Below are 25747 nucleotides of genomic sequence, written 5' to 3'. Positions count from 1 at the left end.
CTTGCACCTCTCTTCTTCTCTCTCTCTCTCTCGCACATCGTGACGCGGTTCTTCTTCCTTTTGGCGCACCGCAGCTCACCGTCGACCACCGCCCGGAGCTTCGCCCCGGCCGCCGCCTCTTCGTCGTCCTAGGCAAGCCCTCCGTCATCCCCGAGCCTCGCCGACCCCATCATCGACTCAGTCTTGCCGCGCCGCATCGTCCCCGCCGTTTCCCGAGCCCGCAGCCTCGCCGGCACGCCGCCGCCGCCGCTCCCCGACGCCGCCGACGACCTCGCCGGAACCCTAGGCCGCCGGAGGTAAGCCCGAACGATCCCGACCGTCCGATCTCATTCGACGGCCACGATTAGATCTTTTAATTCCCGAACCGGTACGCGATCCCGACCGTCGTATCTCATTTAAGTTAGCTCCGACGGCTGAGATTAAATCCCATCCCGAACCGGTATCGTCCAATAGGATCACGCCATGTGTCCCTGATTAAAATGAAAACTTAAATCCCGGTTTAAATAAATGGCAGTTTCGCAGAAAACCCCTAGAACTTCAAATGCTTATAACTTTTAAACCCTTTGGCCAAATTTGACAAATTTTACCTTTCTGGAAAGCTCTTGACCTGTAGAATCTTTTAGCATAGTTTAAATTTAAATTTGAATACCTTAAACACAGTCTATTTACAGAAAGGCTTTTAATGCCATTTAAATCATATCTTATAATTTAGAAATCCTTTTTAATTGAAACCAGTGCCCATGTATTTTATTGTCCTCTGTCCATTAGGACCGAGAAATGAAAATTTCGAATCAAATTAATTGGCTGATGCCAATAAAACCTTAATTTAGGGTTTTAATCCCTTGTTTTTGTAACTTGTTCTCAATCTAGTATAATAATTTTTAAATTGCTAATACTTTGAACCAGGTTTATGATCTAGTTAATTACCCAAATAAAATCAACCCTATCATGTCACATGTTTTGCATTGCATCATAGCATACCTTCTTTTGTTGTGATGTGAGTTGTGTGTTTATGTATGTGTATGCTTATTTATTTTAGTTTACTCGGAGAGCGAACCTTGTGACTGTGACGAGTGCTTGAATACCAACTGCTACCAAGGCAAGTTCACTTTGACCATTATCCCATTATTTTCTTATGCACTAGTTTTTTTATTAGTTGCATTGAATATTATTGTACCTATGCTAGCTATGATTTCTCTAGTAGTGTAGGATACCCTTGCCATGTATTTACCACCAATTGCCATCGTAGGTAGTCCAATGCTATGCTATGATAATATATCAGGGTGGTATTATTACAATGTGAGGTTATTGAATTAAAGTATGGTTTTCCTAGTGTATGGCAAAAACAAGTAATTCAATGAACCGTCCTGGGTGGGCTGCTTTGAGTATTCGAGATGTTATGCGATGTCAGGTCCATTTCTATGGGTCCCTCTGAGTCGAGTCCCCGTGGATTCGGGGATGGATCGTCCATGGACGTCTCTTCCGTGGATTCGGGGAGCGCTTGCGTCGCAAATGTGGAATGCCACCCGGGGTAACCAGAGACTGGACTAATTTCCTGTTTAGTAGCTTCCAGTACAACCACATGCTAATATAGGCTCTGGCTGGATGGAGTAAGAAATATGAACCCAGATCCGAGAGATTGTAATGAGGTAGCTGTGTAGGTGGGAGCGCGGGTCTCTCAAATGGTCTGGGGGATTATGTTCTGAAAATTCTTGAAGTCGATGCCGTTGCTACTCTACCCTGAGGATAGTAAGGGATTAACACGTCGAATTCTTGTGGGGAATGTGTACAACATCTCAAGAGTGTCAAACTAAGTATTTAGCCGTGTCCCCGGTTATGCACAATTTTGAGCAACTAGATTTGGGGGCTGTAAGGAAGGTCTCACTCATTCCAATTTCATAATAAAACGAATGGATTGAACTGGGTAGGAGCATTGATGTGTCTACTCAATGTGATCTAGGTTAATAGGAGCATGGGTGTGTCTACCCCGTGTCCAACAGAGATAAAACTATTTGGGTAAAATTGATAGGATGAAACATGATGCTTTTATGCAAATTAAGAATGTATTGACCACGTAGTGGCTGCAAGTAAGAATGCAGGTGTAACTGACGAAGAGTGAGGTTCGTCAATGTTCTTTGGGTCATGTGCTTACATTCCAACATGCTCTCTCCTTTGGGAGTAGTTGTGGCCCATTTGCTCTACCTTTCCGCTGCAAGTTTTTGAAACATTATTTTGTTATCTTGAAACTCTATTTGTTATGCTGACCCAAGGGGTCATGCAAGTCTGTAAGTACAATTAAATTCTGGATGATGCGATTTTATAAAGTACTTTGACCTTTGTATCTTGATATTACATCTTGGAACTGTGTGTGCTAGTGAGTCGATCCAGGGACTAGCACATTAAGCACAGAGATCGAACCCTGTACGGGGGCGGTCGCTTCAGTGCTCATCTTGCTTTAGCTTTTATTGTTGGTGCACTTAGTTGAGCCTAGCATATTTAGGATTTGTGCTTGAAAATATCCAACTAGTTTAATTCTTCATTTAGGATATATAGAGCCAAATCCGTAGAAGTTTTAAAACGCCTATTCACCCGCCCCCCCCCCCCTCTAGGCGACATCGAGGTCTTTTCAAATGCCTTTTACCCTTCTTCTTCCTCGCGAAATCAGCCCAGGCGCTAGAGCTCCCCGCTTCCAGAGCCCCAAAAATCTCTTGCGAGTTCCTTTTGCGACCAAGAATCCCGCACCATCCAGAGATGGGCAAGACCAAGACTGCAAGCTCTAAGACCGATGCTAGCAAAGGAGATGCCGGCAAGGGAGTTGTTCCCTGGCCCGCGGTGGCAGACAACCGCGTCAAGATCATGGAACTCCAGGATGAGGGAATGTTGCCAGGGAGGCCCTGACAGGGTTTGCTTCCCAGCAAAGGAGGAATACCCGTGACCATTGCTAGGTGAGCGGGTTGTCTTTCTTGATTATGTGCTGCGTGGGCTCTCTTTTCCCCTTCATACCTTCTTCCATGCTATGCTGCTAGCCTATGGGCTGCAACTTCACGATCTGCCCCCCAATTCATATTTGCACGTTGCGTGCTTCATCACGCCGTGCGAATGTTTCTTGGGGGTAAGCCCGCATTGGGGGATCTGGAAGTGGACCTTTATGATCAAGGGCCAGAAGGCAGACGCCGTTGGGAGCATCAACTTCAAGGTACGGCCCGACGCCAAATGCTTCTCCCTCCAGCAGCGCGAATCTGTGCAAGGCTGGAGGTCGAAATGGTTCTACGTCCGCTCTGACGCCCCGGGTGCCGATCCGAGTCTTCCTGCCTTCTCAATCAAGAAGAAGATAAAGAGGACGGCGGCATGGAGCCATGAACTGATGCCTCTGGAGGAGTCTGAGGCGACTCCCCTGTTGGCTAAGATTCACTCCCTTATGGGACAGGGGTTGACAGGTGTTAACCTGATAGCTCTGTTCCTCAAGATGAGGATCCAGCCACTACAGGCCCGCGTTCACCCGATGTGGTCCTTCGAAGGACCCGGGGATCCCACTCGAGTGAATGCGGAAGAAATATCTCTGAGCGAGCTGGAGTCGCGGGTGCGAAGGTTAACGACCCTGATTGACGCGACTCCAGGCAAGATCGACTCGCCAGTGGTCCCTTATGGCCCTGACAGGCCAAGGGAAGAGGTAACTTGTATTTCTGTCGTTACGAGCTTATATTTGTAGCTACTGATCTGCTTGCTGGTTGTAGGGACTCAAAGACCCCTTGAGTCAACCTCCTCCTGCAGGGGAGGAGCTGGCCGACGAGTCCTCGGAGTCGCCGAAGCAGGCTAGCAACTCCGAGACTGAGAGGTTGCCCTAGAGACGAGGAGGAAGCGCAGCAGGGAGTCGAACCCCAAGTCTGATGATCAATCGACGGGTGTCGAGGGTCCACCCGCTGCGACCTCGTCTCCTCCTCCTGCAGCCAAAAAGACCAAGACAGGCGGCCCAGCGCCTGTTCACCGATTTGGCCTTTTTGGCCGAGTCACCCAGGCCAGGTAGGTGATTCTTCATTCATTAGCTAAATAGTGTAATCTGAATACTGAACTAGCTGTTTTCCTGTGCTAGCTCTGTGGCCTCGGGTGACCAACCAACGACCCAGGCTATTGAGCCCACCGGGTCAGACCCGAAGACTTCGGGTCCCTAGATCGTCGTCGAGACGTTTGAGCCTCAGGCATCGATGGCTGAGGTGCCTTCTTCAGTGAGTGGGGAGCGTCAACCCCAAAGGTTGTCCCGCTCATTGACTCACCTGGAGAAGCATGGAAGCCGAAGCGGCTCCCTCGACTTTGGCTAGTCGCGTAAGTCTTGAGTCCCTTTTTGTCAAGAAAACTTCTTTTGTTAAAGAATTTTACTCTCCCGGTGGGAGTATGAGTCAGATGCTGACGTAATCACTGCCGCAGCCGATCATCCACTCCATAACGGAGTTTGTTGATCGTTATGATGCGGTGACGGCTGAGCGAGATCGGCTTCGCCAAGAGTTGGAGCGAAGCCAGCAAGAGCTGAGGTCTGCTCAAGGTAATGCCTCCATTTTAGTCTTTCTTTGAGTCAAAAGACTATTATGTCTTACTATTTGTCATCTAGATCTCCTTTCTCAGGCCAACTCCCAAAAAGACGCGGCCGAGCTTCACTCCAAGAACTTGGAGAAGAAGCTTGCTGATCTGGCTAGGGAGTCGACAGAAAAGCTGGAGGCTGAAAAACGCCTCGCCCAAGAAGCTTCGGGCGCCCTCCTCACGGAGGAGGCCGAGAAGGAGAAGACGAGAGCCGTCCGACTCCAAGGAGTCATTGGTCCCCTCGCAGGTAAAAATATCGTAGTTGAATCCACTCTTTTGGATATATTGTTAACGCTTTGGCTCTTTTGCAGGCCTGCTTTCCTTGTCTGGTCTCCTACCTTCGAGTGAAAGTTCACTCGACAGGGTGATTGACGCTGCGGCAAGCGTCTGCTCTGGAGCGGCGACTGGAGTCCAGGGAGCCTCCCGGGTGCTCATTGGTTTGTTCGGGAAAATGTTTCCTGACGAGCCGGTGCCTGAGTCACTAGGGAAACTCGTAGAGCTTTTCAGCGCTGACCCGGACCCTCTGGACGAGTTTAGCTGGGTTCAGACCAACTCCGGTGCGGAGTCGACGTTCGTGCTAGCGCTAGCACACGGCGTCGGCGAAGACGTGTTGCGGAGGGTGGCTTCGGGCGTTCCCTTGCTACCCAGCGGGGAGGAGGTGGCTTTGACGCCTTACTTCCAGCTTGGGGAAGAACTAGCGGCCCAGCTGTCGGCTCAGCTGGGGAGCATGGCATCTGAGGGAGGAGCGGCTCCACCATCATCGACTCCTGCGCCGAGCCAGGAGATGGGCCCAGCTTGAGGCTTAGACTTCTTTAGGCTTTCACCTGTATTCTTCTCTTTTTTTGTATGGTTCTTGCTCGTATGCGAGCAATATTAATAAAGAAACATCCTTGTTCCTTTGCACTGGTATGAGTTGGACTCCCTACTTTTAGTTAAGACTCGTGTCTTTGAATCCTCTCCGGGACTGAAAAAGGGGGTATTTCTCTTCTGCAGCAGCAAAGAGAACTCGTAACTTCCGACAGTTGAGGTAGACACAGAGAAGGTTGTGACACCTGAGCCGAATAACGCGAGAGCCGCGGTCTCGGTTGAGATGCTTGCTCCGGAGATCGCAGAGTCGACGGTTCCAAGGGAGGTTCCTTCCCTGGACAAGACTCGAAGTGAGCTAGAGTTCCTTCGTCGACGCCTCCAAGAAGCCGAAACCCAGGCCAAAAACTCGACGATGGAGAGTCGGAGAGCCGTGAGCGAGTTGCAGATTGCCAAGACCAAGCTGAAAGCGGCTTCCGCCCGGGAAGAGTTTATCTTTGAGGAGCTTCGCGGGCTGAGCTCGCAGCTTCAATGTAAGTTGTTGCATCCTTTTTGCTTGGATCTTCTTCTTCTCGGTTTTTGCTTTACAAACATGAGTTGTTTGCAGATGTGCAGGCCGACCCGCGAGCCGAGCATGATCGGGTAAACAGTGCCCTGAAGGCTCGTCAGACGATCGACCGATCATCGTTTTGGTCTGATCGAGCGAGGGGTCATGACCTGATGCTTTTGCGAGACCGCATAGATCAGAACAAGAGTTTCTTCGACTCCCATTTAGAGACTTTGAAGGCTATTCATCAGGCATTCTGGCCCTTGGAGGAGGTGCCCCAGGAGCTGAGCAAGCTGACCCGAAAGCTTGGGCAAGACAGCGTCTTTCGGGAGCTGATGTACCGTCAGCTAGTTCGGGGGGGCGAAGATAGCCTTGGCATTTGTGTGGGTCCAGTACCCTCGACTAGATCTTAGCCGAATATCGGAGCTTCCTGGTGTCCTGGGCGATGAGATCGATCTGCGACCGCATTTCAATGCTGTTTACGAACAGGCGGCGAGAATCATCGGCTGGCGTTACCGAAAAGAAGAAGAACTCATAGCTCGACAACGTCCACCGCCGAGTCCCCAGTAAATGGCAGTAGTATAGGTTCTACCGGGTGCGCGACCAGCGCTCCCGGTGGGAGTAGCCCTCGAGTCTGGTGACGACTGTTTGCAGTGGTGACTGGACTCAAGTTATGTACTCAAAGATTGTATCTTGACCTAGGGTCATTCTTGTAGAAAGAGCTTTTTGTATTATAATTGAATCTGAATGTGAATTTCGCCTTGAAGACTCCCGGTGGGAGTGACGCTGAGATCCTTTATCCTCCCCTGAGTCTGAAGAGTACAGGAACGCGAATGGCGTTTACCGGGTGCGCGACCAGCGCTCCCGGTGGGACTAGCCCCCGGGTCGGTGGTCGACTATGAGTAGTCGGGTGCGAACCCAAGTGAGCTTTACTCGCACGGGTAGAACTTTGTTTTTGCTTGCTATCTGGTCGCAGCTTCCAAGTGTCGGGTGCGTTCATGCGAAGTATTATAGTCGATTGGACGCAGCCCCCGAGTGTCGGGTGCGTCCAAGACAGGCATTAGAGTCGATTGGACGCAGCCCCCGAGTGTCGAGTGCGTCCAAGTCAAGCATTAGAGTCGATTGGACGCAGACCCCGAGTGTCACGTGCGTCCAAGACAGGCAAGAGTCGATTGGACGCAGCCCCCGAGTGTCGGGTGCGTCCAAGACAAGCATTAGAGTCCATTGGACGCAGCCCCCGAGTGTCGGGTGCGTCCAAGACAGGCATTAGAGTCCATTGGACGCAGCCCCCGAGTGTCGGGTGCGTCCAAGACAAGCATTAGAGTCGATTGGACGCAGCCCCCGAGTGTCGGGTGCGTCCAAGACAAGCATTAGAGTCGATTGGACGCAGCCCCCGAGTGTCGGGTACGTCCAAGACAGGTATTCCTCCGGCCCATCCTTTTGAATGTATCAGAGCTGCGAATCGAGCGTTGTGTGGCTTGCGGTAAAATGTTACGGCAAGCTTGGGCGGAGCCACCGAGCCTAAAAAGTAAACAAGAGTTTTCTGTGTAGACATTTATTGAAAATTTTATTGAGTACCGGAGTACAGTAAAAAACGATTGTGACCTAAGGATGCTAATAAAAGTTGAAGAGAAAGGCGGGGGAGAAAATGCTGAAAGATTTTAAGAGTAGAATCATCGCAATTGTGTGACGTTCCACGGCCTGTTGTATGCAACTCCAGTCTTCATGTCTTTGAGATAGTAAGCGCCTCCCGGAATCACCTTGGTGACCACGTATGGTCCCTCCCAAGGAAATTGGAGCTTGTGATGACCCTTTTGCTTAAGTCATAGTACGAGGTCACCTTCGACGAAGGAGCGGGTGCGCAGCTGTCGGCTGTGGTAGTTACGCAGGCTCTATTGATAGACAGCTGCCCGTGCGAGCGCAACGTCACGAGCTTCGTCGACCGCATCGAGTGTATCTTCCATTGGCATGTCAACTTCCGGTCCAGAGTATGCCGTGACTCTGGGAGCGTTGAAACGAACATCGGCTGGTAGCACTGCTTCAGCTCCGTATACCATGACGAACGGTGTGAACTTGGTACAACCGTTTGGAGTTGTCCATAGGCTCCAGAGTACGGAGGGTAGTTCTTCGACCCATTCCCCGGCTGCGCGATACAGGGGAGTCATGAGTCGTTTTTTGATGCCGACTGTGAGCAGGCCGTTCGCCTTTTCGACCTGCCTGTTAGTCTGTGGATGCGCAACTGCTGCGTAATTGATGTGGATTCCCATCTACTCGCAAAAGTCCTAGAACTCGTTAGAAAGGAAGTTTGACCCGTTGTCAGTGATGATGCTGTGAGGGACTCCGAAGCGGAATACGATGGAACGAATGAATGCGACGGCAGTCGTTCCCGAGGCATTTGTGACGGGCATGGCCTCGATCCACTTGGTGAATTTGTCGATAGCGACAAGCAGGAAGGTATGACACCCTTCTTTTGATCGTTGAAGTGGTCCGACCATGTCGAGTCCCCATTGAGCGAAAGGCCAAGCCAATGTGATATGGACATGCTAACCATGGATACGACCTTTGGTACCCTCAATTCTATAATATTTGACAAGATTTATAATCAGGTGAATTCAAGTAGTAATTGTTTTCGTTGTCATATTTATGAAGATGCGGAGCTACTACTATCTTGTCTCGTTTTATTACGTAGGCATCTTGTCGAGCTTTTCAAGTCCAAGGTCAAGATGAGATACGATGGAGGCGAACAGGAGGGCCAACAAGAATCAAGCATTCATACAGCTGAGAGGGAAGGATTTCAAGTGTACTTTCCAACAAATCAAACGGCACATGATTCGGAGCTTGCTAGAGAAAGATATCATGAATTAAAGTTGAATCCGATTCGGGTCCAAGCTGTCAGGAGACCCGAATTTGTTTTAATCACTCAGGCTGCATCCGGAGTTCAAATCAAGCAAACAAGTACTTGTTGGAAAGGTAATTACAAGGCCTTTCCAAAGGATCCGGCCCCACAAGGAGATTCGACGTGTGCTGACCGTGGAGGACAAAACAAGCTGACGGATCTGTTTTTCGGTTTCCTATTGAGTTGTAGTTTGTTAGGGAAGTTAAAGATAGAGTTGGATTTCGGCTGCTAAACGACGAGGTATGAGTCGCCGTATATCATGAGTCTTGTGGCCCTACAGGCTTTGGCCATGCGCATGCCATGCACGAGGGCCTCGTACTCGGCTTCATTGTTTGAAGGGTTTGGAAAATGCATCTGAAGCACGTAGCGGAGTCTATCACCTTTGGGTGAAATAAGCACGACACCCGCGCCTGCACCTTCATGTCGCTTCGACCCATCAAAATACATCATCCATGAGCTTGACATGTTGGGTGGGCCCGGAGTCTGAGCCTTTGTCCACTCGACAATGAAGTCAGGGAGCACTTGTGACTTGATCGACTTCCGCCGTTCGTAGGTTATGTTGCGAGCTGAGAGCTCGATTCCCCACTCGGCGCCTCATCCCGTCGCTTCGGAGTTGTTCAAAATGTTGGCGAGAGGAGCCTCGCTTATGTAATAGACTGGGCGCTGAACACCGTGGGTCTTGCCATCTTCGGCTCGCTCAACTACAATCGTTGTGCTGACCACCTGAGTGGTGGCTGCGATGTATAATAGGGGCTGCTCATCTTCTTGTGGGGCGACGAGGATCGGTGAGGTTGACAATAGGAGCTTCAAGTCAACGAAGGCAGCACTGGCCTCTGTCGTCCATGCGAAGTTGTCTTTCTTCTTTTTCAGAAGGTGGTAGAAAGGCAAGGCTTTCTCGCCTAGCCTACCGATGAATCGGCTCACGGCCGCGAGTCTACCGGTGAGCTGCTGGAGCTCATGAATTTTAGTCGGCTCCTTCATGGTTAGGATGGCTCTGATTTTTGTCGGGTTTGCCTCGATGCCTCGAGCCGACAGAAAGTATCCAAGGAGTTGCCCGACGGGTACTCCAAAGGTTGTCGAACGTCTCCCGTATATCATCTTGATTTTGGTTGGGTTCAACTTGATTTTGTACTTGTCCAGATTGTCGAACGTCTCCCGTATATCATCAAGAAGTGTTTCTTCCTTCTTTGTCTTTATGACTATATCATCGATATAGACTTGGACGTTGTTCCCTAGTTGAGACTCAAGGCATGCCTGCATGCAGCGTTGATAGGTGGAGCCTGCGTTCTTGAGCCGGAAGGGCATTGTTGTGTAACAGAAAACTCCATATGAAGTGACAAATGTTGTCTTTTCCTCACCTTCGACCTTGAGCCGAATCTGGTTGTAGCCTGAGTAGGCATCCAGAAAGGACAGTAGATCGCAGCCGGTGGTCGAGTCGACGATCTGGTCAATCTGGGGCAAATGAAAGTGATCCTTTGGGCAGTGCTTGTTAAGCGATGTGAAGTCGAGACACATGCGCAACACTGTCGCATTCTTCTTGGGGACAAGGACGGGGTTTGCTACCCAGGTCGCTTGTTTTATCTCCCTGATGAATTTAGCTTCGAGGAGTCGTTTTACTTCCTCCCCGATGGCTTTGCGCTTTGGCTCCGAAAAATGCCGCATGGGTTGTCGCACCGGCTATTCGTTCTCATCCACTTTAAGCGCGTGCTCTGCTAATTCCCTGGGAATTCTAGGCATGTCAGCTGGCACCCGAGCAAAGATTTCCCAACGCTCACGGAGGAGTTCGATGAGTGCGCTTTCCTACGCAGGAGGAAGGCTTGAAGATATTACAGCGGTTTTGCTAGAGTCGGTCGGATGGACCTGAACCTCCTTGGTGTCCGCTTTCTTGTTAAACTCGGGCTGATTAGCCGGTTTCTTGGAGATTGGTGCTTGCTCTAAGCCAGTTGAGGCTTGTAGCTGTTCGAACTCTTCATGCATGCCGAAGGACTCAGAAATTGTATGGAATTCTTTGTCGTAGATGTCTGATCGCGTGAAATTTCCTGAAACGGTGATCACGCCGTTGGGCCCTGGCATTTTGAGCTTGAGATAAGCGTAATGCAGGACCGCCATGAAGCGAGCCAGCGCGACTCAGCTTAGTACCACGTGGTACTGTGAAGGCCAATCGACTACCTCGAAGTCAAGCCTTTCATGCCGAAAATTGTCGGGTGAGCCGAATACAACATCCAGGCTGATTCTTCCAAGTGGCGTGGCTGCTTTGCCCGGTATTATGCCGTGGAAGGTTGTATCCATTGCAGGAAGCTTTGTCACGGAATGGTTCATCCCGCGGAGGGTGTCAGCATAAATTAGATTGAGACCACTTCCGCCATCGACAAATACTTTGTTCATCATGTACCCGCCGATCTGGGCTTCGAGCACCAGGGTAGCATGTCCGGGTCGTGGGACCCTGGGAGGGTGATCTTCTCGAGAGTAACTGATTTGTGTTTCAGACCAATCAAGGTACTGTGGCGCTGCTGGTGGCGTGGCCACGGCCATATGTACTTGTCGGGTTATTAACTTTTGAACCCTGTTCGTTGGCCTACTCTTCTGAATCATGCAGACATGGCCTGTTGGCGCTGGATACGACTCGACAGCAGCAAGTGTTTGCTCCAAAGAGTGGCTCATTACCTCGACCAGGTTAGCCTGTAGTGCGTGGGCCGATGAGGCTCCAATGACCGGAGTCACTGGTGTCGTCATGACGGCCCTATTGCCGAGGTGATGGGGATGACTCATTTGTGAGTTTGTCTGTTGCGCTCTGGTGAGCTCGAGGTGTAACTCCTTGAATCTTCTACACTCCCTCAAGGGATGGCTAGGCTTGATGTTGCCCTGTTCGTCTTTGTAAACATGGAATGGGCAAGAAGCCATCAACTGTTGAGAGAGCGTAGGTTGCCCTTCCTTGCGTCGCCACTGAGGTTTAGACTCGCGGATTTTGCTGCTATGGTCACCCTCCGAGTGGGAAGTGGCTGCGATGAAATCTGGCGAGGCTAATTCTTCATGCGTGCGACCCTTTTTCTTTCTTCGTCTCCCGAAGGCGTGATCTGCGCTGTTAGTTGGGGACCGACCTCATTCATTGCGAACTAAGTCTTCTCCATCCGCCCATCGGTTGGCGATTTCCATCAGACATCTGATGGTGGAGGGTCGAACGCGACCCAATTCTTCTTTCAGCTCGACTTGACGAAGGCCTCGTCTGAATGCGTCTATGGTGCTTTCATCTAAGATTTCCTCAGAGGCGTGCTTCGAGTTGGTCCATCACTGGATATAGGAGTGGATAGACTCTCCCTCGCACTGAACGCACGATCGGAGTTGTTCGAGAGAGACTGGTTGCTTATACGTGGCTTTGAAATTCCGTGTGAAAGCTTGTACCAGCTCGTCCCACGAAGTGAGCTCGCCATCACGCAAGCTGTTTAACCAAGTGCGAGCCGGACCCTTGAGCTGTAGTTGAAGATACTGCATAACGGTGGTTCGAGTTCCACCTTGGCACCGAACCCCGGTGAGGTAGTCCTCCAACCAAGTTCTGGGCTCCTGAGTTCTGTCATATTTGACTAAGTCAGAAGGTGGCTTGAAATTTCTTGGCATCCTGGTTCGGCGAATCCGACGACCGAAGCATGGCGCTGCACACGCTTCGTTGTCTGAATCAGGACAGTCCTCTCTGCGGCCGGCCAGGCGACTATCGACTCGATGAGGACATTGACTCCTTCTATGAGGGTTTTGCTTGTTTTGACCTGAGTCGGGCACTCGGCGATCATGTTGAGGCTCGCCATCCTTATGAGGCAGGGCGGTCAAGTTTTGTTTGATACACGAAGCTCCTGCTTTAGCTAATCCCTTAAGGATCCGCTCGCGGATGCGCCAGCGCGGGTCATTGTTGGGCAGCAGGATTGACTGCAGGCGAGTACTCGCAGCGCGTAGTGCCTCTTCAGTAATCCCAAGTGTCGCCTCGTTGCGATCATCTGCTGACAGGAAGCTTGAAGAGAGATCACGAACCGCATGTGTTCTGTCCTCCTCAGGTAATTTATGGAAACGAGATCCGCGATGGGTGTTTCGAAGAGGGGGAGCACTTCTGGCCAAGGTGTCGGATGACTCCGGCCGAACCTTTATGGATGCTTGAAGTTCCTCCTCTATCTTCTTAAGTTTGTCAGCTTCGAGCTTCTGTTGCTTAACAAACTCTTCTTTTTCTTTGACCAAGTTGAAGCGGTTCATGGCCAAGGAGTTCGCATATGATTCCAACTTTGCAGGAGTTGGGTCATTCATGAGAACTCCCGAATCAAGGGCTGCTTGAACCCGCGGCTTCTCCGCTGCTGGATGACCACCTTGCGGATTTACAATCGTATCCGCGGTCGAAGAAGTTGAGGTGACAAGATTCTCCATAAAGACTTGGGCGATGGCGCACTCGGGCGCAGAATTGCTGCTGTCATGGCAGCCTTCTTGTTCCAGGCAGTCGCCAGCGTCGCTTGGGACGGGGCTTTTTGCGTGACAAGGCGAATTGGCTTCGATCCCAGAGGGAGTCTCGGGGGATTCCTGCTCTCCGACTGTTTTTGCCAGATCCGTCAGCAGGATCCTACCTGAAGGTGAAAGAAGAAGCGTCTTCTCCCGAGTTGGAATAGTTAGATCTAGTAGTCGAAGGATTCCAGTTCGGTCAGCTCGGAGATGGAATTCCCTGAATACAAGATCCATGCTAGTATCAAGCGCGCTGAATACCGCACGGCTGGCGGGAGGGTGAGCGGTAAAGTGAAAGGACCCGAAGGTCATCGACTCCGCCTATGTCGACGACGGGTTTGAAGAATCTGAAACCGCCGAGGTCGTGTTTCCAACACACTTCTTTCCCACAGACGGCGCCAATGACGAAGATGTAACTTCGACAATGTTCATATTGATGGACTTGTATCAAGGAAAGAGGAGTGTGTGTTGGCGAACTCGTCGGCTAACAAGGACATAGGGGACACGATTTACCCAGGTTCAGGGCCCTCGATGAGGTAATACCCCTACGTCCTGCTTGTCGGATCTGTATTGATGAGTCGATTACAATGGGGTACCGCAGAGTCTAGATGCACCGAGTCGTCGAGTGCGTCTAGGTGACTTGTATCTAAGTTGAGGTGTCCCCTTGGCTCCCCCTCCTGGTCCTTTATATATGCAGGAACTCAGGTCTCAGGTAGAGTCCAAGTCGGTTACAATGGAGAGATATACTCTAATTAACCTTCCTTGTCTTGAGTCGCAAGATTTGGCATGTATACTCCTGGAGTCAAAGTAGGCTTCCTTGTAGGCCCCCAGCTGGGCTGTACCGGGTATACTCGAGTCAAGTACGTGGTTAGTCATAACCACGTCAATCTGCTCCGACGAAAAAGCGGCGGCGCGAGGTGCAAACGAGCAAGAAAGGATGCAACGGTGGAACCGCAGGCGGGCGTGCGCGAGAATACGACGGTGATCTTGGCTACCGGAGGCAAGCTAGCACGGCGGCGAAGAAGCTCCAAGCGTGCGGGAATGGCAGATGCGCTTGAGCAGCGAAGAGGCTAGGGTTTCGGGGGAAAGTAAAAGAGCTTTCACCCCCGTCCCCTCTATTTATAAACGGGGGGTAATCATGGGCCGCGGATCTTACGCGCCCACGATCCCCATGGCCATCAGATAAATGGCGCTACAATCATAGCGCCGGTTTCCCACATTAACGGCACGCATATAGTTACCGCGCAAAGCGGCGCAGTGAATCTCGCCGAGTTAAGAGGAGATAAGGCAACGGGCGGATTTCGAAACTCTAGTCTTAATGGCCTGCCGGCCCTTCTGTCTGATGGGACGACACATTCGCCTCAAAAGGCGTGCCAACAGTGTCACGAACCTTATCCTCCCATTATAAAAACGAGGCGCAGAATAAGTGCGACGCGTGGCGAAGATGTCGGCAGAGAAACACTTTCTCGTGCTATCCGAGATTAGGCAGGATAATCTCGGCTTGAAACTACAAATACCGCGCCGACTAAAAATGTCGGTGGTGCTAAATCTTGGCTGAGAAAGCTTGGGATCATATTGGTATTTTACCTGGTCGGATCCTCCTTGGCGCTGAGTTATTGGAGGTTTGGGAAACTATGGTGGTCCGACATCAATTCCTGCCGGACCGCAACAGCTTCGGAGACTAGTGTCGGGGGGATGACCCCGGGTAGGGTCATGACGACACATATTGGCCGGGTTAGCGAAAGCAAGGCCGACGTAATCAAGTACGCCGGCATTATTGAGCCGACTTTACAACAGGCCGGCATACCAAGAGTGTGCCGGCATTTCTATCTTGTCTTATGTGGTTGCAGGACACGCACGGAGTACCCAATCTCGACTAGGGCCGGGATATACCAACGGTCTTATCCTGGTCGTATGGCCTAAAGTAAAGCAGCGCCTCCCTTTATGACGGAAAAGCAGTCGTTGCTCACGTCGCTGTGCCGGACGACTGCACAGTGACGCGCCGTAGAAGGATAGGTGACGAAGGCCGGGGTGTGGCTACAGTGCCCGCCGTCTGACTGTACGTAAAGCACAAAGCAGCGTTGTCCCCTCCCGGACAATCCGAAGGGGACCATGGGCGTACCCGGCGGGCCCGGCAGTAGCTAGGGTTAGCTTTCGGCCCACTTGTCAGTGTGGCATCTTTAGCCTATAAATAGAGGCTCCACCCCTCATGTGAGAGAGGGGTTCCTCTCTTAGACATTAGTTCATCTCCTTCTTCTTCCTTCTCTGGACACAGCTCAAGGAGCACCATTATAGCCCTCTAGTACCCCGGCTAATACTAACAAAGAAGGAGTAGGAGTGTTACCTCAACAAGAGGGCTCCGAACCTGGGTAAAGATCGTGTTCACGGTTACTTGTGTGTGGTTACACCGCGCCATCCCTCCTCCGGATCCTCCTTCATCCATCGGCCCCAACTTAAGCCATCCTATGACATTTGCCGTGACTCCACCACGACACTGCCCCTGCAAAAGTTGACTACTTTCAAAAGTTTGAGAAAGTCTCTCGAATCGTCCATCCAAAAAGATCAGAAGTCATGAGTGATGAACATACTTGGGTTAGGAATTATTTCCTAAAAGTACATGTTCGTTACCCCACCCAATATTAAAAACTAATGTGTTTGTCCCGCCCAATGCTGCAAACACGGTTCTTTACCCCACCCAATATGGAAAACCTGGGTTCGCCACTATGTATATGCCGCATACACATAGCCTTTTGAGAGGATATACCCAATGCTCGCATTTTGGATGCTACCGTGCTACCAAATGACGATAATACATTTTAAAAAGTACTATGCATGCTTTTTTACGAAATATGTTTTTATGTTATGTAAGGTGACTTGAATATGATATTTATTATTTATAAGTTTCAAACAGCTGTGATCATACAAAGCTGGAATAGCTCAGTTGGCCAGAGCGTGTGGCTGTTAACCACAAGGTCGGAGGTTCAAGCCCTCCTTCTAGCGTGTCTGTATTTTTTTTCGCTCCAGTTGGAATCAGCCGGCAGACTTCGTATTGGGCTGGCCTTTGATACCCTGCAGATGGTACATATTTTCTGGCTTAGAAAGGCCCAGTTTCCATGCTCCACACACGACATGCATAGATTATCTCTCTTCCTTACCATGTTTCGAAATGGAAATGCCGAAGCCGAAGTGAGCGGCAGTGCTGACGCCGTAAAAATGGCGACCAACATGCTGCCGTCGTCCCCGTCTCCGTCTCCGCCTCCTACTTCGCGCTCGCTACAGGCCCCGACCAATGCTGCACGCCGGTTGCTGGACGCGGCGTCTTCTCCCCAGAGGCGGCATGCCCATGCCCCGGCACAGCGCGCGCGGCCCGCGGCTGCGGCCTTCGCGCGGGAGATCGGCGCCTGCGTGCGAGCGCGGCGCTGGGGCGCGGCCTGCGAGGCGTTCGCAGCCATGCGCGCCGCGGGGCCAACCCCCGACAGGTTCCTCCTCCCGCAGGTGCTCCGCGCCTGCGCCGGGGCCGGGGCGTCCCGCCTCGCCGCCGCCGCGCACGCGCTCGCCGCAAAGGGCGGGCCCGGGCTCGCTGACGACGCCGTGGTAGGGAACGCAGTCGTTGCCATGTACGCCGCGCTCGGGGACGTCGACGCCGCGCGGGCGGCGTTCGCATCCCTCCACGAACCCGACGTCGTGGCGTGGACGGCTGTCGTCAGCGCGTACGCCAACGCCGGGGAGCTCGACGAGGCTCTAGGGCTGTTTGAATCGATGCAAGCCAGCGGCGTGCGGCCGGATGTGATTTCATGGAACACGCTGGTGTCTGGGTTCGCGAGGAATGGAGACCTTGGTGCTGCGCTGCATCTGTTTGATGAAATGCGGCTGAGGGGTGTCAAGCCGCGGGTCAGTTCTTGGAATTGCATCATCTCTGGTTGCGTCCAGAACTCACGCTACGATGAGGCTTTGGGCATCTTCCAGGAGATGTGCGAGACCGAGATGCCCGATGCAGTGACTGTTGCTAGTATACTCCCTGCTTGCACTGGCTTGATGGCACTAGGCATTGGAAAGCAGCTGCATTCTTATGTTGTACGGTGTGGGATCAAATTAAATGTTTACATTGGTTCTTCTTTGATTGGCATGTACTCTGAGTGCAGGCAGTTTGCTTATGCAAGAAGTGTGTTTTCTGCCATTGATGAGAGGAATGTCACTGTATGGAATGAGTTGATTCAGTCATATATCAATGATGGGAGGATGGACAAGGCGTGGGAAGCTTTTAACTTGATGCAGGAGGATGGGTTGGAGCCTGACATTGTCACATATAACAGTTTCATTTCTGGATATGCTAGAACAGGTCAGAAAGAACTAGCGTATGAACTGTTGTCAGGCATGGCCAATTTCAGCTTGAAGCCTACTGTGATATCGATGAATGCGTTAATATCTGGCTTGCATCACTATGGCCTCTGTGCAGATGCACTGGAAGCTTTCAGATACATGCAGCTCCCGAACAGAGAAGCAAAGCACTGGTCATTTCATGATAATAACAGCCCAATTCAACCAAATGGGACTACCATCACTAGTGTCCTTTCACTATTGACTGACCTTAAGTTACACCGTTTCGGCAAGGAAGTGCACTGTTATGCTTTGAGGAATGGTTTGACATCAAACATATTTGTTTCTAGCAAATTGGTTGACCTTTATGGTAAAACTGGTGATATGGTATCTGCTGCCAATTTTTTCCAGGGAATCAGGAATAAGAATGTTGTCACGTGGAACAGTCTGCTAGCAGCTTACAAGCATAACAGGAAGCCAGAAGTTGCTTTGAAACTGTTCTACGAAATGCTCAAGTCTGATTTACTTCCTAACTTGGTGACAATGCATATAGTTCTTCTGTCTTCTGGTATGACGATGGCACTGAGATATGGAAGAGAACTACATGGTTACATTAATAAAAACTGGTTTGGTGGTTATCCAGATACTCTTGCAACTGCATTGATAGATATGTATGGGAAATGTGGTAAGATTGATGATGCTAGATTGGTTTTTGAGTGTACTGTTGAAAAGGATATAGCAGTATGGAATGCAATGATGAGTTGCTACTTGCTTCATAGGATGCCTAGAGATGTTAAAAGATTGTTCAAGTATATCGAACACTCTAGAATTCAACCAGATCATGTTACTTTCGTTATACTTCTTTCAGCTTGTAAGCAAGAAGGTTCCATGGAGGAAGCTCGGAGCTATTTATACAGTATGGAAGATTTGTATTGCATAAAACCAACTTTAAAACACTATACCTGCATGGTTGACATCATGGGAACAGCTGGTTTACTGGAGGAGTCACTAGAACTTATCCAGAAGATGCCACTTGAGCCGGATGCATGCCTATGGTCTACTGTTCTCAAAGCTTGTAAGCTACACTCAAATTTGGAGGTTGCGGATAAGGCTGCAAAAGCTCTTTTTGAGCTCGAACCAAATAATACTTCAAACTACATGGCGCTTTCCAATATATATGCCAACAACGGCCTGTGGGATTTCACTGACTCTGTCAGAGATGCTATGACAGAGCAAGGGTTGCATGTGGAGAGACAATGCAGCTTGCTATATCTTGGTACAAATGTGGATTCATTTGAGGCTGGAGTTATGTCTCATCCTGCATTCGAGAATATTTTGAATGCATGGAAGGACGTAGCTAGTAGAATGGAACAATCTGGGTATGCTCCTCAGGATAATGAGCCCTATTGCAATGTAGAAGTTGATCCGTTGTCATGCCACCATACTGAGCGGATTGCGGTGTGTTACGGACTTATATCCATGTGTGCTCATGAGCCAATACGGGTCTCGAAGAATTTTCGGATGTGCAAAGAATGTCATTCCTCAATGAAGTTCATCTCAAGGGACAAGAACCGGCAAATATTTATTTCAGATGGTTGCACCTATCACCATTTTAGCAATGGCTCATGCAGCTGTGGAGATATGTGGTAGATGAAAAGTTGGTTTAACATGAAAAAACTCTCTCTTGTACATCACGAAAAAACTGTAGCAATGTCTCACGAGGGTGACATGCGACCAGCTCAAAAGTCAGATTACACCATCTCGACTGAAAAAAAAGGCACCATCTTCAACCCATGGGCTGCAAATATGGTTTGCTCCAAGGAAGATTCGAAGCCTGGAGCTCTTGCAAAGTTCTGAGGGAGCAAGGGGCAAGGTTGGCCAGAATTATGTTAGAAGTGAGATGTATGTTTTATGATTTCATCATATAAAACTTGTACATGGGTGGCTCATAGTGCTAATAAGTTGTTGATGATGGGGGACGAGTTCAGCCATGCTCTTGAGCTCTTCAGCTGTTGATTTACAGGTAACTGATGGCCTAGATGGGGCAGCAGGCCGCCTAGCCGTATTTGTTTGCGTAAGCATTGTGATTTGTCTCTCTGATGTACAGCAGTACTCCAAGGTTTCTAGTTACTACCCATTATACGGTGCGCTGGTGCAGCGGGGGCTGAAATGTTAGCTTACTTGCAAGGTCGTCAGCTGGTTTTGAGATAGAATTTACAGCAAACTTTGTTGGAGACTGATTGTTCTTGAAATGTAGCTTCTCGCGTGTTGTAGCTACTCGTGCGTGATTGTAATGACATCAGTATATGATAATTTCTGGGTCGAACAGATTCATGTGTACAACTGATAACTTTTATGTTCTCTCTTCAGCTTCTGCGCACGCATTGTGGAACGTACTCCTTCCTTAATACAAGATGTTCTATCTTAAAATTGACTGTTGTCTCCAACTCATATTACTTGTTTTTTTTTAAGAATGCAACCCAGCGGGTGCATCATCGATTAAAGAAGAAGAGCCAGATGGCTAGTACAACACCGCAAAAGCAGCAATACAACACCACAAAGTGGCAAACAACAGAGAAAAACTTACACGCCGAGAAGCAACCTACTCGCCCTAAAGGCCGCCACCGAAACCCTACCCCTAAGGAGCCCAGCATTCTCCCAACGTCCAAGTTCCTCAAGAATGGTGGACAGCATCCTCTGAACCGAAGGAGACGCGCCATTGAAGACCACATCGTTCCGGTGGCACTAGATGGTCCAAAGGACGACAGTGGTGGCCGTTCGAAAGTCCTTCCGTGCCCGGCGTGGAAAGGACAAAGTGGACGACCAATCCCGCAGGCAGGCCCTTGCAGACAGCATACACTCGCGATGTCCCCAAGCCGAGAACAAGGTATCCCAAACCTGACGCGCCAAGACACAACCAAGAAGAAGATGTGAGATCGACTCCTCCTGGTCGCAAAGTGGGTAGCGGTCAGGATGCGGAAGGCCTCTTTTGGCCAGACGGTCTGCAGTCCAACACCGATTCCTCGCCGCCAGCCAAGCAAAGACCCGACACTTTAGGGGAGCCCTTGAGTGCCAGATCTCGGTCGCACACGGGTCCAACGCCCGTCCCGCAAGGAGGTTTAGATACGCCGATTTGGCGGAGTAAACCCTGTCGCTAGACCAATTCCACCTCAGGGTGTCGGCAATAGTCCCATCAAGCCGAAACCCTTGGACTCTCTCCCAAAGCAAGAGGAACTCCGCAAGGGCATTTTCCCCAAGATTTGGTCCCACATCCTCAATCCACGCACCATCAAGCACCTCCACCTCCCTAACGGTGCGCTGCCGCACCAATCTAGGTCGGACGGCCACCGTCAGCGTCGGGAAAGAATCACGAATCCTCTCTCCCCCCAACCAACGATCAGTCTAGAACCTAGTACTCCTCCTGTCACCCACAATGGACGAAGTAGCGGCCTCGAATATATCATCCACCTCCTTGGGGGTGTCCAAGGCAAGCCCCCTCCACGGCTTGGAGTCGTCCCATCGCTCCAACCACCTCCAACGAGCCCGGAGGGCCAGATTCAGCAGGTGGACATTAGGAATGCCAAGCCCGCCCAACTGCTTCGGCAAGCACATCGAATCCCAAGCCACGAGGCAATGCCCACCTTTGGCCTCCTTTTGCCCCTTCCACAAGAATCCCTGGCAAATTTTCTCCACCCCCTTGATGATCTTTCCAGGAAGGTCAAGCGACATCATGGGGTAGACAGGAATCGCCGAAAGGGTTGACTTGATGAGGACCAACCGCCCCCCCTTGGACAGCAAGGGAGCCTTTCATGACGCAAGCCGAGTTTCAACTTTGTCCACTAGGGGCCTCAGCTGATTGGCCATCTGCTTACGCACCCCCAGAGGCAGCCCCAGATAAGTGCAAGGGAAGGTCTTGATCTCACACTGAAGCAAGGAAGCGACCAAAGCCCTTTGCTCCATCGAGCAACGAATAAGGTGAGCAGAGGACTTGGCGAGGTTGTTGTGAAGCCCAGACGCCACACCGAAATCCACCATAATCGCCAAGCAACCAACCACGTCCTCCCTAGTGGGGCGGAGGAAAGTAACCACGTCGTCGGCGAAAAAGGAGGTGAGGTGGGTCAAAACCTCTCCCCACAAGCCGCGACAGGATACCCATCTCCGTGGCCTTCTCAATCATGCAATGGAGCACATCCATGACAAGAATGAAGAGCATTGGTGAGAGGGGATCACCCTGCCTCAACCCACGGCGATGGTCAATCTCCGCTCGAGGGATGCCATTGAGGAGCACCCGTGTCGAAGCCGAGGAGAGTAGACCACAAATCCACGCCCGGAACTTCGGGCCAAAACCACGCCGCACCAAGGTCTCAAGGAGGAAAGCCCAGTCAACCATGTCGAAGGCCTTAGTGATGTCAAGCTTAAGGAGGATCGCATCAATCCTATCCCGATGGAGCTTGCGGGCAGTGCCTTGCACTAACATGAAGTTGTCATGCAAACAACGGCCCTTGACGAAGGCGCTCTGATGAGGACCCACGAGGAGGGGCAACTTCGGGGCAACCCTAGTTGCCAAGACCTTCGCAAAGAGCTTAGCCACGCTGTGAATCAGGCTCACAGGATGAAACTCACGGACTTCCAATGCATAGGGCTTTTTGGGCAGCAACACAATTAGGGCAGTATTGACGACATGAAGGCCCCAACGTCCAAATGTGCCAGAGAGTTGAAAGCCTCTAGCACATCACCTTTGACGATCTCCCAGCACGCAACGAAAAAACGCCCGGTGAACCCATCCGGCCCAGGTGACTTATCCAGCTCCTGGGCCTTGACCACGGCCTAAACCTTTTCTTCCGTGAAATCAGCCTCCAGGCCCAACAGATCGCAACTCGGGACCCCGAGAAAATCAAGGTCCAGCAAGAAAGGCCGATCTGGTGCAGAGCCAAGAAGCCCAGAGAAGAACGCATCCACGGCCTCAGCCTTCTCCTCATGCTCCGCCACCATCACCCAATCCACCATAAGATGGGTGATGAAGTTCTTCCGCTTGCGATGACTCGCATGGAGGTGGAAGAATTTTGTGCAAGCATCCCACTCCCGGATCCACAATGCCTGCGAGCGCTGCCGTGCAAGTGTGCGCTCCAAGGAGGCCAACCCAAGCAATTTGCGCTTGAGCACACTCTGCAGTCCTCTCTCCTCCGAGGAAAGCGCACGTAGCTCCATGGCCACGTCAAGACGTAGGATCACCTCAGTCGCCACGAGGATTTGCATCTTGATGTTCCCAATAAAACGGTCGCTCCAGCTACGAAGCCTCTTCGCAATGGCGCGCAGCCTAGAGTCGAGACGTTTAAATGGGTTTTGGATGAGATCCCCAGCATACCACGCGGATTGGACCACGTCAGTAAAACCCTCGACCTTGGGCCAGAAAATCTCGAAATGGAACCTCCTCCCTTTGAGAAGATGGGCCTCCAAAGCAACAAGCAACGGAAAATGATCCGAGGTCGCCGTGCTGAGAGCCGACAGGAAGGAGTTGGGGAAACAGCCTCCCAATCCACGGAGGAGAACGCACGGCTGAGCTTCTCAAGAGTGACATGCTCCCGCTCATTCGACCAAGTATATCAACGCCCATTGAGATAGAGTTCTTTAAGCTCCAGATCCCGCAGGGCTCTGCGAAATTTGCCCATCATCCTCCTATTGATATTAGTACTGTTCTTGTCACCAGGGTCCACAATCAGATTGAAATCCCTGGCCAAGTACCACGGTCCCACATGAATGTCGCGAATGTCCCTCAATTCCTGGAGGAAAAGAAGTTTATCGACGTCGTCCTGCGGACCATACACCACCGTGATCCACCAGGTAGGCCTCATGCCGAAGGTAACCCCGGCCGTAAAGCAAAAATAAGAATCAAAATCCGGCCCCAAGCACTCATCCAACAAATAGCGCAAAACCGAACTCAATTTAGATTCCTGAAGTCCCACAATACAAGCCCCCGAAGAAGCCACGACCGAACGGACCGCCGTGCGCTTGGCCCTAGAGTTCAAGCCTCGCACGTTCAACACCAAGACATTAATATTTGTGTCCGACATCAAAACGTCCACCAAACCATGGCAAAAGCCAAAGAAGAGGGCTAGGTTAACCCAGCACCTCCACCTCCGCGCCCTCCTCGAGGGGCAGCGCAGTGCTCTCCCAACCGAAGAGAGAGAGGATCGCCGTCACGTGCTCCGGTGAGAGGGGGCGGTCAAACAGCCTAAGATAGGCTTGTAGAGCCGCATCGCCAATGCGCTCCCCCTCGCGCGCAATACCTAGACGGTGAATCTAGACCTTATGTTGCTTCTTCGCGCTCGCCGACTAGACCCCTTGCCCAGCCAGCCGCTTGCTCCGTCGAAGCGAGAGTTGCTGCTGGGAAACCCGCTTGCGCAACCGGCGCTGAGAAGGCCTGGGCAGCACCGGCGAGGTGACCCGCCTTACCCGGGCACAGAAGGTCTCGACGCCGCGGGAAGCCGGAGCCGCCAAGTCCTCACCAGGGGAGGCTGGTGACCGCGCCAACCGCGGCGAGGCACCCCCAGGACCCCCCTCCGAAGCCGCCACAGGAGAAGCCGGCGCCGGCGAGACGCCCCCGGAAACACTGACCACGAAGGTGCTCAACAATGCCTGCTCCATTGTCGGGGCCGGGGAGTGGGCCATAGAGGAGACATCCTCAGGGTAGACCACCAAGTCCGACGGGGACAAATCCGGAGGAGCCATCGAACCTGAGCCAGACAAGGACGGGGAGGCCTCAAGCCACATGGGGTCCCACACCTCCTTGGCACACCACAGAGGCCCACGCATCCACTCGACCACGGGATCAAGGGAAAGGGACAAAACCCTTTCCGCAGGCCTGAACTCCGCGGCCGCCACCGACAACCGCGCACCAGCCAGACGCTCACCCCTGTCGACCCGGCGAAAGCCAGAGGGATGGCCCCCGGCGTCGTCCGCGTCCACCTGACCACGGGAGCAGTTGAAGATGTTTTGCATGTTCCCCCTGGCAGGCCGCCGGTCACCGTAGCCATGGGGCGGGTCGCCATTGTGGCCGCTATCGCCATCGTTAGAGGGCCAGTCATCCGACGAGGAGCGGTCCGTAGACACGACAGTGTCCTCCACCCGAAGGAGATGGATGATGGCCCTGTACTCGAGGAGGTGAACCTCGGTTGGGATCATCATCTCCTGCGGCACAAGCAGATCGTCATCCTCCTCTCCCTCCAAAGGCACTGGCGCTTCCGGATTCATCAACACCTTCTCCCGCGGGATCAGGCTCGGATCAGGAGTCCACGCATATATCGTGAACCTCCCCAAATCCTCCTTGTTGGTGGTGGAGGTACCCAGCCACTCGACGACGCAGGATGTCCCAAGGAGGGAAGCCGCTGTGCTAGAGCTCCACGCGTGCGGCGGCACGCCCTCAACCTCGAGGTGCACACGGAAGGAGATCGTGTGCCCCACAGCCTGTCGGAAACGATTCCACAGAGAGAATCTCAGGGAAAACCCGCGACCCTCGATCGACCCGACGGCCATCACGGCGTCACGCGCCTCTCTGGAGTTGAACACCACTAGGAAATCATCCGGCCAGAAACGATGCGCCGAGAAGCAACCCTCGAGCTCGGGAAAGCAGGCAAGAATCACCCGCTCCACCGCAGCCAAGGCTATTCGCGATCGAACACCGGTGACCGAGACCACCGTGCTCCACTGGAGCGCCCGCTCCTCAGCCTCCATCTCCACGCCCCTCGGGATAAAGCAGCACTCCGCTCCAGGCCGCCGAGAAGCCGCACCCAACGGAAGAAGCGGCACAGGCGCGGGAGCGAGGGTCGGCGCAGGCGCAGGCGCCGGGGCCGGCACAGGCCCGAGGCGTGCCAGAATGGCAGGGCCAGGCCGAGGCCGCGCCCCAGGAGCTGGAGCCAGCACCACGCGAGGTGCCGGGGCCGGACCACGCTGAGGAGGGCCTTGGCCACGCCGAGCCGCCTGCACCGGCTGCCCTGCCGAAGAGGAGCTACCTGAGGGGCTGCGTCTGGACCTGCAAAGCCGAGCAACATGCCCCTCGCTGGAGCAGCGGAGGCACTTGGTGGGGTTGGGGCAGACCGCCGCGACATGATGCTCGCTCAAGCAGTTGAAGCATCTGCCCGCGA

General features: G+C 52.0%; 1 protein-coding gene and 1 non-coding gene across 2 annotated transcripts; both read left to right on the top strand.

Moving 5' to 3' along the window:
- Nucleotides 1-16215: 16215 nt before the first annotated feature.
- On the top strand, nt 16216-16289 carry TRNAN-GUU. The gene has a single exon. It is a non-coding gene; the product is annotated as a tRNA-Asn (tRNA).
- Nucleotides 16290-16412: 123 nt separating this feature from the next.
- Nucleotides 16413-19967, top strand: LOC100840236 (pentatricopeptide repeat-containing protein At5g04780, mitochondrial). The gene has a single exon (XM_003574012.4). The coding sequence runs from the start codon at nt 16419-16421 to the stop codon at nt 19254-19256; it is 2838 nt and encodes a 945-aa protein (XP_003574060.4). The 5' UTR covers nt 16413-16418; the 3' UTR covers nt 19257-19967.
- The last annotated feature ends 5780 nt before the right edge of the window (nt 19968-25747 follow it).

This window comes from Brachypodium distachyon, chromosome 3 (assembly GCF_000005505.3).
Source record: "Brachypodium distachyon strain Bd21 chromosome 3, Brachypodium_distachyon_v3.0, whole genome shotgun sequence".
Classification (NCBI taxonomy): Eukaryota; Viridiplantae; Streptophyta; class Magnoliopsida; order Poales; family Poaceae; genus Brachypodium; species Brachypodium distachyon.
Note: the sequence above shows the minus strand (reverse complement) of the source record. Positions and strands in the feature narration are given on the sequence as shown.